This window comes from Pristiophorus japonicus, chromosome 9 (genome assembly GCF_044704955.1).
Source record: "Pristiophorus japonicus isolate sPriJap1 chromosome 9, sPriJap1.hap1, whole genome shotgun sequence".
Classification (NCBI taxonomy): Eukaryota; Metazoa; Chordata; class Chondrichthyes; family Pristiophoridae; genus Pristiophorus; species Pristiophorus japonicus.
Genome location: NC_091985.1, coordinates 190,292,543 through 190,305,121, shown reverse-complemented (window position 1 = coordinate 190,305,121; position 12,579 = coordinate 190,292,543). Strand labels below are relative to the sequence as shown.

Genomic DNA, 12,579 nt, shown 5'->3' with positions numbered 1-12,579 from the left:
AGCCTTCTGAAAGTCCAAATATACCACATCAACTGGTTCTCCCTTGTCCACTCTACTGGAAACATCCTCAAAAAATTCCAGAAGATTTGTCAAGCATGACTTCCCTTTCACAAATCGATGCTGACTTGTCTAAGGATAAGGGCTAAGCCATTTTGGACTGAGATGAGGAAAAACCTCTTCAGTCAGAGAGTTGTTAACCTGTGGAATTCCCTACCGCAGAGAGTTGTTGAAGTCATTTCATTCTATATATTCAAGATGGAGTTAGATATGGCCCTTATGGCTAAAGGGATCAAGGGGTATGGAGAGAAAGCAGGAAAGGGGTACTGAGGTGAATGATCAGGCATGATCTTATTGAATGGTGGTGCAGGCTCGAAGGACCGAATGGCCTATTGCTGCACCTATTTTCTCTGTTTCTATGTTTATTACATAAGATTTTAGTATAATAGTAATGACATGTTACTGCAATTATATAGGGCCCTGGTGAGACCCTCCTGGAGTATTGTGTACAGTTTTGGTCTCTTTACCTAAGGAAGGATAGACTTGCCATAGAGGGAATGGAACGAAGTTTCACCAGACTGATTCCTGGGATGCGGGGAATTTCCTATAAGAGAGATTATGTAGATTACGTTTATATTCTCTGACATTAAAGCTGATCTCATTAAAATATGCAAAATTCTTGCAGGGCTTGACAGGGTAGATGTTTCCACCGACTCGCGAATCTAGAACCAGGGGTTACAATCTCAGAATCGTCGCTCCATTATTTAGGACAGAGATGAGGAGAAATGTATTCGGTGTTGAATATTTGGCGGCTCGGTCGTTGACTATATTCAAGCCAGAGATCGATAGATTTTTGTATATTAAGGGAATCAAGGTATTCGGGGTTAGTGCAGGAAAGATGGGATTTTACGACAATCTGATAGTTACATTCTCACCCGTAATGATACTATATTTTTATTCCAGGTTTATTTAATTGAATTTAAATTCCACAGCTGCCATGGTGGGATTGAACTCATTTCTCTGGAACATTAGTCTGAGCCTTTGGGGTTACTGGTCTATTAACATAAGCACTATACTACCGTACCCAGTGATTTTTACATTCAAAGATCCTGCATTTGCTTTTTAGAATCTTATCACTCGGCCTTCAAAGATTAGAAAACTTAAACACCCAGGTACCTTTGTACCTGCACCCCATTAAAATTGTGCCATTCCGTTTATATTGCCTCTCCTCACTTATTCTCCCAAAATGTATCACTTCGCACTGGTTAAATTTTATTTGCCACATTTTACACACTTCACCAGACTGTCTATTTGCTCCTGAATTCTGCTACTCTCCTCGCTGCTTACTATATTTCTGAGTTTTGTTTCATCTGCAAACTTTGAAATTATGTCTTTAGACTTATGTCCAGACCATTAATCTCGATTAAAATGGCCACTGGACCTAATATCGAACCCTGGGGTGGGTGACACCACGGTATGACTCCCTTCCACGTGAAAAACAACTGTTCATCACTGCTCTCTGATGTCAGTCATTTAGCCAATGTTGTATTCAAACAGTCACTTCCCCATTCATCCAAAGATTTATCTGTTCTCCTATCAACTGTGTTAAGCCATACTTTATCAGACACCTTTTGAAAGTCCAGATACACAACATCAACCGCACTAGGCTCGTCAACACTCTCCGTTACTTCATCAAATAACTGAATCAAGTTTGCCAGACACACGTTGACTTTAAAATATCTCTTCTGGTTGTAATTTATTAATTCATGTTTTCCAAGTGACACATAATTTTGTCTCGGGACTATGACCTGTTGATGTTTCCCCACCACCGACTTTAGGCTGACTGGCCTGTAATTAGAGTTTATAATTCTCTCCACTTTAAAACAGGCTGAAACATTTGCAACCCTCCAGACGCCTGGCTTCACTCCCATATCCAAGGAAGATTGAAAGATTCTGGCCTGAGCCTAAGCTATTTCCACCATTTCTTCACTCAACAACCCTCATTCATCCCATACGGACTGGGTAAATGTTCTACTTTACTGTGGTACAACAAGTCATAGATTGAAAGGGGTTAACTGAAGCTGTTTCTCCAGGGACTGTATTTAATGTCAGTCTCCACGGGTTAACTGAACCTGTTTGTTCAGTGACTGTAATTAATGTCAGTCTCCATGGACCCTAATTGTATCAGTGCAGGGTTTCCCTCTTCTATTAATAAGCGATTCATTTCAATGTGTTATCCCATAGTGTCAGTGAGAGCATCACCTCTGGCGTTAACAGGGATCAGTGCGCTGTTAACAGAGAGTCAGTCGGAATCTGAGAAGAGTGGACTTGAAGGCTACAACAATGGATCGGAATTGGAGAAAAATGGATTGGAATGATACAACAATGGATCAGAATCTGAAAACAGTGGAATGGAATGTTACAACAATGGATAGAAGTTTCATCTCGGATATTGACTCATTTTCTGTATATTTCAATATACTATCATTAGAAGAGCGAATACGGGTTGCACTTTTGATTATTCAATACATTTACTATCCTCTCCTTGCTGCTCTTGGTATCCCTGGTAAGTCTCTGTATCCAGCTATTAATTCTGTAAATCATGCTTTACTCTATTACTGTTCTTGTCATTTACACTGCCTTACTTTCTGCTTCGGTGTTCCACGTAAGTCTCTATAGCCAGCTATTAACTCTACAAACTGTAACTGTGTAAATCTTCTTGTAATCTACTCTTTTCTTTTTGCTATTGGTTTCCGCGGTAATTCTCTGTATCCAGCTATTAGATCTTGGAGGTTTTCAAACTGTATTTAAAGTGATATAGAACCAGTTAATACACCTAAGGGTCGAGAGCTTCACACGTCAAAAATAAAACAGCCATATATGACTAAAGCGATAGAGAGCAGCATAAAACTATAGGAAAAGGTATACAAAAATGGTGAATGTGAAAGATGCAAAGAACAGCAAAGGGTAAAAAAAAGAGAGCGGCCCTGAAATCCAGGCTTCCAGCAGACGTTCGAATAGATTTTAGAAAAATGATGCCCACCTACCTAAAGCTGGTGCCACCACGCGAGATCTTGGTCTGGAAGCCTCTCTTGACTGCGCGTTGCAGTGCGTGCACGTCAGAATGTGCGCAGGCCTGGAGGTGGAGTCACATGGCTGCACACTGGAAATGCCAAGCTGAGGCCATTAGTGCATCATTTACCGATCCCCACCCTCACTCCTGTGGTGACAACTCCCTATATGCCACAATTTGAAAATCCATCGATCCGGTTTCTAAGGCTTCTCCAATAATAAAAATTGCCACCCTAAATTCACCAATTTCATCCCCTCTGTGTTTTCTGTGCAAGTATCGCTAAATCTGAACACCAGTACTTAATCGTTTCTTATCATTTAAAAATATTCTGTTTGTTTATTCTTCCTCCCAAAGTGAATTATATTTCCGAACAATATACTCCAGCTGTAAACTCACTTGATCAGTCAATAACCCTTTGCAGGCTCGTTGTGCCCTCTTCACTGCTTACCTTCCCACTAGCTTAGTATCGTTGGCAAACTCAGTTCCGTCATCCATAGATTGTAACTATCTGAGGTTAAACATCTATATTAAATCTCCACTTAACTGTCACTTCTCCGAATTGCACAAACCCAGCTTCTCCACTCTCTCCATTTCACTGAAGTCCCTCATCCCTGGTACCAATGTGGTCAATGTTCCATTAACTTTCTCTGCTCTAAGGAGAACAACCCCGGCTTCTCCACTCTCTCCACTTAACTGAAATCGCGCAGCTCTGGTACCATTCTGGTCAATGTCTCATTAACTTTCTCTGCTCGAAAGATAAAAATCCCAGATTCTCCAGTCTCCCCAGGTCACTGAAGTCCCTCATCCCTGGTACCATTCTGGTAAATCTCCCCTTAACATTCGCTGCTCTAAAGGGTTCAAACACAGCTTCTACAGTCTCTCCACGTAACTGTAGTCTCCAATCCCTGGTACCATTGTGGTAAATCTCCCCTTAACATCCGCTGCTCTAAGGAGTACAAACACAGCTTCTCCAGTCTCTCCAAGGAACTTCAGTCTCAGATCCCTGGTACCGTTCTCATCAACCTCCTCTGCATCTTCTCTAATCCTTGACTACCTTGCAATAGCGTGGTGCTCAGAATTGGACACAGTATTCCCACTGGACATTGACCAATGATTTAGAAAACGTTAGCATTTCTTCCTGGGTTTTGTTACTCTATGGCCCCAAAACTGCGGTGACCTCCGACCTAAAAAAATTGCAGTAACTTTGCTGGTGGTCTGGGTGGTTCAGAAACCTTCGGTCCTGGGGTTCTACCTGAAGGCTTATGTAGAGGCCGACATATTCCAGGAAGGTATGTGCTTCATATATGTCCTGGTATAACCAATCAAAGTAGGGTAGTCCCTGTCATATTTGTGGTAAGTTCCGTATGGGAATATCCCCAAAACACACTTCAAATATTCATTTTTTAGAAAACACGTATGTAAGATTCATCAAAATTGAATGTATTTAATTATTTAATTACGTTTTCTTTCAATTGAAAATAAATGTACATATGTTAAAGAGCATATAAATAAACTTACCTTATTCAACCAGATTTTAAATGTTTGGATTATTTAAAAATGTCTTCTTCTGCCTTTAATTTTTCTCATGCTAATAAAAGCCTGCTTTTTGCCTGCTTTTATCAGTCGAAGAATTTCACGGGCATTTGCTGTGCAGAAGTTGGACAAATAGCCCAAATTACCACTCGCGGAAATGCTTTACTTCCAGATGTGTGCGATCTGTCAGAGGATTATTGACTGAACACAGACCTAAACCTGGAATTGCATTGTCCCCGCGGGAGCCCGGAGGCTCCGTGAATTCAGGGCCGATATTTCTGTTTGGAAAGCCAAAGACTGTGTATGCTTTAGTAATAACCGTCGCAACTTGTACTGCCAAGTTGAAAGATTTGTATAAGTACACCGCAGGTCTCTCTGATCGTGCATCCACTTTGAATTGATACCCTTTAATTCATATTGCCTCTGCTCATAATTCTACCAAAATGTATTACATCACACTTTTATGAATTAAACTGTATACTTCTCATTATTTAGTAACATATCCGAGTTTCGTGCCTTCAAGGACTTTGAAATTATGCCTTTACATCCAATTCCATAGTTTTAATATATACCAAAAGGGCAGTGGTCAGAATAGCGACTCCTGCGGAACACCACTGCATACGTTCCTCTTGTCTGAAAAAGAACCGTTTACCACTGCGCTCTATGCTTTCAGTCCCTTAGCCAATTTGTGAACCATGTCGTCACTGCCCATTTCATCGCATGCGCTTCAATTTTGGCATTGTGTGGTATTTATCAAACGCATCTTGAAGGGAAAGAAAAATCTAGAAAGTATGAGCAGTATCGATCATAGAATTGGTGAGTCAAGTTGTGTTAACAATTTCTTTAGCAGAGCATGCCGCCCCACTCTGATTACAGGCTTCGCCTGGTTTCAACCAATGAATTACAAAATCATTGCTTTCATTCCCATTTTGTTATTTATATGTGTTTGTCCTCAGGATATGGGCGTTGCTAGTAAGGCTGATATTATAAGGCTGGTCTGCACAGAGTGAAATTAAAGAGTGGTTTACTTGGAAATTTGAAAAGAGTGGAGAGTTGGAGACGAGGACGAGGTGCAACTTTTTGCCCACAGTGTTTGTAGGGCTTTGTGTTACAGGCAGATATTTAATTTCATTACCCGTTACTTTATACAGAGAAATTAAGAAGTCAGTGAACTAAACTTTAAATTAAGTTACTTAAATACCAATTTAATTACATTTAATTAAATAGAACAAGGCCATGTAGGGATGGCAATGTAGCTGGTGTGCCGAAACTGCAACATCTGGGAGTTTCCAGCAAGCATTGTGATCCCGGAAAGCCACGTTTGTACTCTGTGCCTGCATCTTGATGATCTTTAGCCCAGAGTTGCTGAGCTGGAGTCTGAGGTGGAGACATTGCGGGGCATCAGGAAGGAGGTGAGTTACCTGGATACTTTGTTCCAGCAGGCCGGCACATCCCTTTGGTTAGGTAGTGGTGCAGGTACGGTTAGTGGTCACGGGCAGGAGGTTGTTGCTAAAAATCAGGCAGATAAGGGAACCACATGTGCAGAGTTGGAGGAGCCTTTACCTTTGCTCTTATTCAACAGGTACGTGGTTGTTGCTGCCTGTGTGGATAAGGGAAATGCCTGCACGATGGATGAACAGGTTGACCATGGCACCATGATATAGGACGTCATTCAAATGGGTGGAGTGAAAGGGAATGTAATTGTGGGAGGGGACAGTATAATCAGTACTATTCTCTGCAGCCGTGACTGGTAGTTTTGAAGGTCATATTCTTTGCCAGGGTTAAAGACGCCGCCTCGCGGCTGGAGAAGAACATGCAATGGGTAGGGGAGTATCCAGTTATCGTGGTTCATGTAGGAAACAATGACAGTTAGAACTTGGAATGAGGTTCTGCTGAAAGAGTTTGAGGGGCTGGGGTCCAAATTAAAGAGTAGAACCTCAAAGTTAATAATCTAGGATGGTTACCTGAGCCACGCACCAATTGGTATAGTGATAAGCAGATTAGAAAGTTAAATGCGTGGCTCAAAGAGAAGTGTGGGAGACAGGGATGTTGCTACATGTGGCCCTGGCACCAGTACCAGAGCAGGAGACGGGCTCCACTTGAACCGGGCTGGAGCCAGTGCCCTGGCGAATCGAATAACTAAGGCAGATGGCAGGACTTTAAACTAAAGAAGGGGGAGGACTCAGAAAAGAGTAGATTTAAAAGCAGCAAGAGAAATGTCAAGGCTCTGGAGCAGAGTAGAATTTGGGGCAAAATTAAGTAGAGTAGTTCAGCAAGGGACACAAAGAGTACCAAAGGTATTAGGACATATTCTACCTGACTAAGATGACAGCATGGAAATATACCAAAAAGACAAAACCTAAAGGCATTATATCTGAATGCGCGAAGCATTCACAACAATATCGATGAATTATTGGAAAATATATAAATTAATAGGTTTGATCTATAGCCATTAGAGAGACGTGGTTGCAAAATGGCCAAGGTTGGGAACTAAATATAGTAGAATACTTAACATTTAGAAGAGATCGGCTAATGGAAAAGGAGTAGGGGTGGCGCTGATAATAAAGGATGTGATAAAGACAGTAGAGAGAAATAATCTTTCTTAGCTCGGAAAATCAAAAAGTAGAATAAGTTTTGGTGGAGGTAAGAAATAGCTGGGGCAGAAAACATTGGTGGGAGTTTTTTTTATAGGCCCTCAAACAGTAGTGTGAATGGGGGGCGGAGTATAAATCATGGAATTAGAGGTGCATATTACAATGGTAGTACAGTAATCATGGGGGACTTTAACCTACATATAGACGAGGGAAACCACATTTTCAGTAATTTAACTATCCGCTATTAATTCATCTATTTTGTTGCGAATGCTTTGCACAATCAGATACAGTGCCTTTAGGTTTTGTCTTTCTTCTATATTTTCCTGCTGTCATCTTAGACAGATATGCCCTATTACCTTTATTACTGTCGTTGTCCCTTCCTGAACTACTCTGCTTATATTTACCCCAAACTCTGCTGTGCTCCAGAGCCTTGACATTTCTCTTGCTGATTTTAAATTGACTCTTTTCTGAGTCCTCTCCCTCATAATTTAATAGATCATGACGTTCTGGATCAGTAGTTTATGGAACGAACTAGAGAACAGGCTATTCAGATATAATCATAGAGCATGCGAGGACTCCATTTCGGACTATCATTCCATGCCGACCAAAAAGAGGCTATCGAGCTTAATTGCACTTTCCAGTTCTCGGTCCAATCGTGTAGGTTACGGCACTTTGGGCGCACATCCAAAAGCACATCTAATTACTTTATAAATATGGTGAGTGTTTCTGCCTCTACCACCCTTTCAGTCAGTAAGTTCGGGATACCCCCTCCCTCCCTTAGTAGAGGGTGTCAACAACCAGGGGGTATAAATTTAAAGTCATTGGTAGAAGGTTTAGAGAGGATGTGAGTGGAATTTCTTCACTAGAGTGTTGGCAGGCCCCTCATAATTCTACAGACCTCAATGTGGTCTCCACTCAGCCTCCTCTGTTTCAATGAAAACAAATCCATCCTATCCAATCTCTCCTCATAGCTTAGATTCTCCACTCCCGGCAACATCCTTGTAAATCTCCTCTGAACCCTCGCCAGTACAATGACGTCCTCCCTGTAATGTGGTGACCAGAACTGCTTGCAGTACTCCAGTTATGGCCTAACCAATGTTTTGTACAGTTCAAGAATAATCCCCTGCTCTTGTATTCTATGCCTCGGCTAATAAAGGCAAGCATTCCACATGCCTTATCATCATCTTATCTACATGGCGTGCTACTTTCAGGGATCTGTGGACATGCACTCCAAGGTCCCTTTGTTCCTCTACATTTCTCATTATCCTGCCATTTAATGTGCATTCCCTTTCCTTGTTAGGCCTCCCAAAATGCATTCCCTTACATTTCTCTGGATTAAATTCCATTCGCCACTGTTCTGCCCACCTGACCAGATGTTTGATATCTTCCTGCATTCCGCAGCTTTCTTCTTCATTATCAACCACACAGCCGATTTTAGTGTCATCTGCAAACTTCTTAATCATACCCCCTACATTCAAGTGTAGATCATTGATGTAGATCACAAAAAGCAAGGGACCGAGTTCTGAGCCATGTGGAAACCCACTGGAAACATCCTTCCAGTCACAAAAACGCCCATCAACCATTACTCTTTGCTTCCTGCCTCTGAGCCAATTTTGGATCCAACTTGCCACATTGCCCCGGATTCCATGGCTTTTATTTTTGTGACAAGTCTTCCATATGGGACCTTATCAAAAGCTTTGCTACAATCCATATACATTACATTATACGCTTTGCCCTCATCGACCCTCCTGCTTAACTCATTGAAAAATGCAATCAGATTGGTCAGGCACGATCTTTCTTTAACAAATCCGTGCTGACTGTCCTTGATTAATCCTTGTCTTTATAAGTGAAGGTTTAACCCCTCGTTCAGGATGTTTTTCAATAAATTTCCCACCACTGAGGTTAAGCTGACTGACCTGTAATTAGTCGGTCTATCCTTAGTATTGTGCAACGAGAAAAGTTTACTTAATAACCATGTAAAAAAGAAGTCTTTTGAGAAGAGTGATCATAATTTAACAGAATTTTATATTAAGTTTGAAAGTGACTTAGTTAAGTCCGAAGCTAGGATCTTAAATCTAAAAAAAGGAAACTATGTACGTATGAGGGGAGACTTGGCTAAGGGAGATTTGAAACTACATTAAAAGGTATTATAGTGGACCAGCAATGGTTGTGCTTAAAGAATTAATGCATAATTTGCAAAAAAAAACATTTCTTAATGCACAATCGAATTTCATTCTGCTATTTCCACGGATCATTTAGAACAGACCAAGAGAATTTTGTACTGCTTTAGGATATTTTTCACCTGATGGCGAAAGGGCATCGACCTGAAATGTTAACTCTGTTTCTCTCTCCAAAGTTTCTGCCTGACATGCTGAGTATTTCCAACATTTTCTATATCCATTTCAAATTTCCAGCACCCGCACTATGTTGCTGTTGTTTTCGCCTAACGCTCAGCATGGTTACTTGCACAGAGTCACAGGATCAAATCCGAGCAGTTTATAACACATCTTCACGTGTCAGAAATAACCGCTCATCATTCAGTTCCACTCAGTGTCTCCTTTATCACCATCTCCAGTTCTGCATTAGTCACATTGCTTCTGATTGTTGGAACAGGATAACAAGGATCATTTTATTCTCACCAAATGTTAATTCTGTCAGATTTCAATACATTGATTTCCCATCTTTGTTTTGAATTTACAATTGGATCCCATGTCCGCCTGGCATAGTTCAGAGTGATTCTCTATCGCCTCCTGCTGTATTTCAGGATAAAAAAATCTCAGCTGATTGTAACTGAATAAGTGAGGATAAAAAAATCCTTTCATTTTTTCTCGTGTAATATTTTCTACACAAATGGAAACCAACAGGTGAAAAAGTATGAGGATAAATCCCTTCCATTTGTTTTCATAAAATGTATAAACACATTCGGCGGCTCTTTGCCTATGGGGTAATTCGCCTGGTTTCGATGTTAATAAATGCATTTAGTGGGATATCACCTAGTCAATCATGACAAGTTATTTTAATTCAGTGTCTATTCTTTGTCATTTTATTTGGAACAACTTCCTTCAATGAGCTGCAATTTGTATATTTCAATAAAAACGGCAGAAAACTCATCCGTACACTTTAAACACAATTGCCGATAATCATCGCATGGCAACTTTGCAGTTTATGTATTTTGCTGTTACATTCATTTTCAGTTCTAAATATAACGGATATTCTAACCAGGAGTACGAATCCAAGCGGGCTGACATCCTCCTTAACATAATGGCACAGAAGCGAATTGCACAGCTCTGAATGCTGACTGATCCCGGGACACGACGGCTTCCTGAGAGGTTCTGGTCCTTTTTGTCACTGGTACCTCGGATGGTTCTTTGGTCTGCTGGGTTAAAGCAAGATCTATCATTTAATCTCTCATTGATCAACCATCTGTTACTTTCTGTTGTATTTATCACCATTTAATTTATTGATTTCACAGTGTATTCCCAATTATTCGGGCACTAAACCCTGCATTCAACTCCACGGGTAATCAAATTAGATTATATCATTTAATGACTTACAGATTTCACCCTAAAGTCCATCAAACTGCTACTCTTGCTCCCAGCCTGATGTATAATTTATCTATTTATTTACCTTCCTCACAGCGAACGTAGTGACGATTGTGATCCTGTCTCGGGGAAAGTGCGGTCTCTCCAAATGTGTCACTCGCTACCTGGTGGCCATGGCAGCGGCGGATCTACTGCTTGTTATCCTCGACCTGGTATTGAGGCACATGCCGATTATTTATCGGAATCAGTTTATTTCCCTGTATAACCTCCCTTTGTGTAATATACATGCCGTCCTGCTGTTTGCAGCCACAGACTGTTCTGTCTGGTTCACTGTAAGTTTCACCTTTGATCGATTTGTGGTAATTTGTTGCCACAAACTGAAAACTAAATATTGCACAGAGAAAACGGCAGCTCTGGTTCTGGGAACAGTGAGTGTGCTGAGCGGATTAAAAAATATTTTCTGGTATTTTATGTTGACAAATCAGTATTCGCTCGTGAACAACCCCTGGTTTTATGATGTAACATGGGCAGTTAAGGACTCACCAGTCTGGACAGCAATCGAGTTTCTTCATTATATCCTCACTCCATGTCTCCCATTTGTTGTGATTGTGCTGCTCAATGCTGTCACTGTTAGACATATTTTTGTGGCCAACAGAGCCCGCAGGAGACTCTGGGGTCCCAGCAGTGGGGAGAATTCAAGAGACCCAGAGATGGAGAGCCGCAGGAAATCCATCATTGTACTGTTTGTTATCTCATCCTGTTCATGGGCAGTGTTTATGGTGTATTGTATATCGATCAGAATGTGGTGGATGGGGTATCGGTCTGTATTTCTACCTGATTATGTACAGGAAGTGGGATTCGGGCTGCAGCAGCTGAGTTGCTGCACAAACACCGGTATTTATGCCGTGACACAGACTAAGTTCAGAGAGCAGTTGAAGAATGTGGGGAAATATGCATTTACTCTGATTGTGAAAAAAATTAAACGATGAGCAGAAGCGCAGAGTTTGCACCCTCCGACTCCCAGCGGCTTGGTATTGTAAGCGAGACTATCTCCCCTGCACTAATATGGCGGCTCTGGTGTCCTGCACTATGATTGTGGCTTTGGGGTCCTGCATTACAATTGCGGCTCTTGGGTCCAGCACTAAAATGGCGAATCTGAGGCTCTGCACTAAGATGGCGGCGCTGCGGTCCCACACTATTATCGTGGCTCTACATCCCTGCTATAAGATGGCGGGTCTTGGTCCCTGAAATAAGATCCCAGCTCTTGGTCCAGGCACAAAGTTGGCGACTCTGGTCCCCACACAGGATGAGTCTCCTGACGCCCCGCACAAAGATGGCGGCTCATGCGTTCCATATTATGAAGGCGGCTCTGGCTCACCACACATGATGGCCACGGGTCTTCTATTCTCAGATGGTCCCACTGGAGACCTGCTCTAAGATGGCGGCTCTGGGGGTCTTGCACTTAGATTGCGGTTCTGGATACGCGCCCGAAGATGGCTGATCTTGATCCCCGCACGAAGATGGCGGCTCTGACGCCCTACCTTAAGATGGCGGTTCTGCGAACCCATATTAAGACGGCCGCTCTGACGCCCCCACAAAAAGATGCTGGCTCTTGCTCCTCGCATTAAGATGGCGGCTCTGGGGTCCCGCACTAAGATGGTTGATCTGATCCACCGCACGAAGATAGGGGCTCTGGCGCACCGCACAATGATTGCGGCAGGCAACCGGGGCCTTTTACCCGACTTTTTGAGCGGTGTAGGATATATAATTGTATTACAGAGAGGGGTGTGAGTTATATCAGTGTTATAATAAAGGGTGTGGTGTGTATCAGAGTTTTACA

General features: G+C 42.0%; 1 protein-coding gene across 1 annotated transcript; it reads left to right on the top strand.

Moving 5' to 3' along the window:
* The first annotated feature begins 2,361 nt into the window (after positions 1-2,361).
* On the top strand, positions 2,362-11,728 carry LOC139274020 (probable G-protein coupled receptor 139). Its single transcript, XM_070891073.1, has 2 exons — positions 2,362-2,563; positions 10,836-11,728. The coding sequence occupies exons 1-2, from the start codon at positions 2,362-2,364 to the stop codon at positions 11,726-11,728; spliced, it is 1,095 nt and encodes a 364-aa protein (XP_070747174.1).
* The last annotated feature ends 851 nt before the right edge of the window (positions 11,729-12,579 follow it).

Bases quoted from the DNA above. Each gene is read 5' to 3' on its own strand.
- LOC139274020 (XM_070891073.1), top strand. From the start codon at position 2,362: ATGGATTGGAATGATACAACAATGGATCAGAATCTGAAAACAGTGGAA. The intron at 2,564-10,835 runs GTAAGTCTCTGT...CCTTCCTCACAG, and splicing joins TGCTGCTCTTGGTATCCCTG to CGAACGTAGTGACGATTGTG.